We start from the raw sequence: 1,013 nt of genomic DNA, 5'->3' as shown, positions 1-1,013 counted from the left end.
CTACTACACGTGAACAAACTCAAACGAGCTCTCACTCTTCAAGATGCTCCAATACCGTTCAATCGGATTTATATCCGGCGAATTGGGAGGCCAATTCATGAGCTTTCTGCCGGTAAATCCTTTCTTCTCGAGGTAGTCCTTGGTAAACTTGCTGGCATGGGAGGGGGCATTGTCTTGCATGAATATCAGGTCACGCTTGGCCACCCTCCCGAGCTTCCGATACCATGGGAAGAAGCACTGGTCGAGAAGTTTAGTGTACCTGCGTGGCTCACTACTGCATCATCCCAGCCGTAGGCTCTATCTCACTCTTGCGAGTTCATCTTCACTCCTTGTTGGACTCTCACGGGACCGACGACCTTCCCTTCGATGATTCCGGCCCAAATCATGACGCCACCTCCTCCCTGTTGACGCTTGGATCGGCTCGGACAAGCGGTACCATCCATAATCCACCCTCGGGCCCACCCATCGGGGCCGTCTAGCGTCGCTCGTGACTCGTCCGTCCACAGCACCTTCGAGAAATCCGTCTTCATGTTATCCTTCGCCCATCGCACTCTTTTCTCCTTATGGGTTTTCGTCAATGAAGGCCTGGGGTTGGCTTTCAAGACCTTCCCTATGCTCTTCAGCACCTTGCACCTGGTGCTTTTGCTCCCTTTACTCACCCCCGCCGCGTCAAACAACTCCTTACTGGTGGCTAATGGAGTTCTAGCCATCTCTCTCTTGAGTTTTCTCTTCTCCCGTGGCGTAACAGACTTCTCGTACGGCCCACCTCTCCTCTGGTACACCTTAGAAGGGTCCTCCAGGTACTTCTTGATAGTACGGTGGTCCCTTCCAAGCTCCTTCGCAACTTCGACGCTCTTAGCCCCTTCAGCAAGCCTCTTAACTACGACGGCTTTCTCGGTGTCGGTTAGAAGCGATTTCTGTGGCATAATAAGGAGATCAAGTTGTGTTGCCTAAGGAATCTGCACGGTTCGCGGGGGTGATTATTTCGCTCGCCATGATATATCAGTAACCGT

At 52.5% G+C, this 1,013-nt stretch overlaps 1 protein-coding gene across 1 annotated transcript; it reads right to left on the bottom strand.

Moving 5' to 3' along the window:
• Positions 1–306: 306 nt before the first annotated feature.
• Pmar_PMAR012750 (Transposable element Tc3 transposase, putative) lies at positions 307–926 on the bottom strand (the record flags this gene model as incomplete). Its single annotated transcript, XM_002781252.1, has 1 exon — positions 307–926. A coding segment is annotated over one exon (620 nt), but the record flags the coding sequence as incomplete, so codon positions are not given.
• Positions 927–1,013: the final 87 nt, after the last annotated feature.

The sequence above is a fragment of the Perkinsus marinus genome, assembly GCF_000006405.1.
Source record: "Perkinsus marinus ATCC 50983 genomic scaffold scf_1104296943128, whole genome shotgun sequence".
In the NCBI taxonomy this organism is placed as follows: Eukaryota; Perkinsozoa; order Perkinsida; family Perkinsidae; genus Perkinsus; species Perkinsus marinus.
Note: the sequence above shows the minus strand (reverse complement) of the source record. Positions and strands in the feature narration are given on the sequence as shown.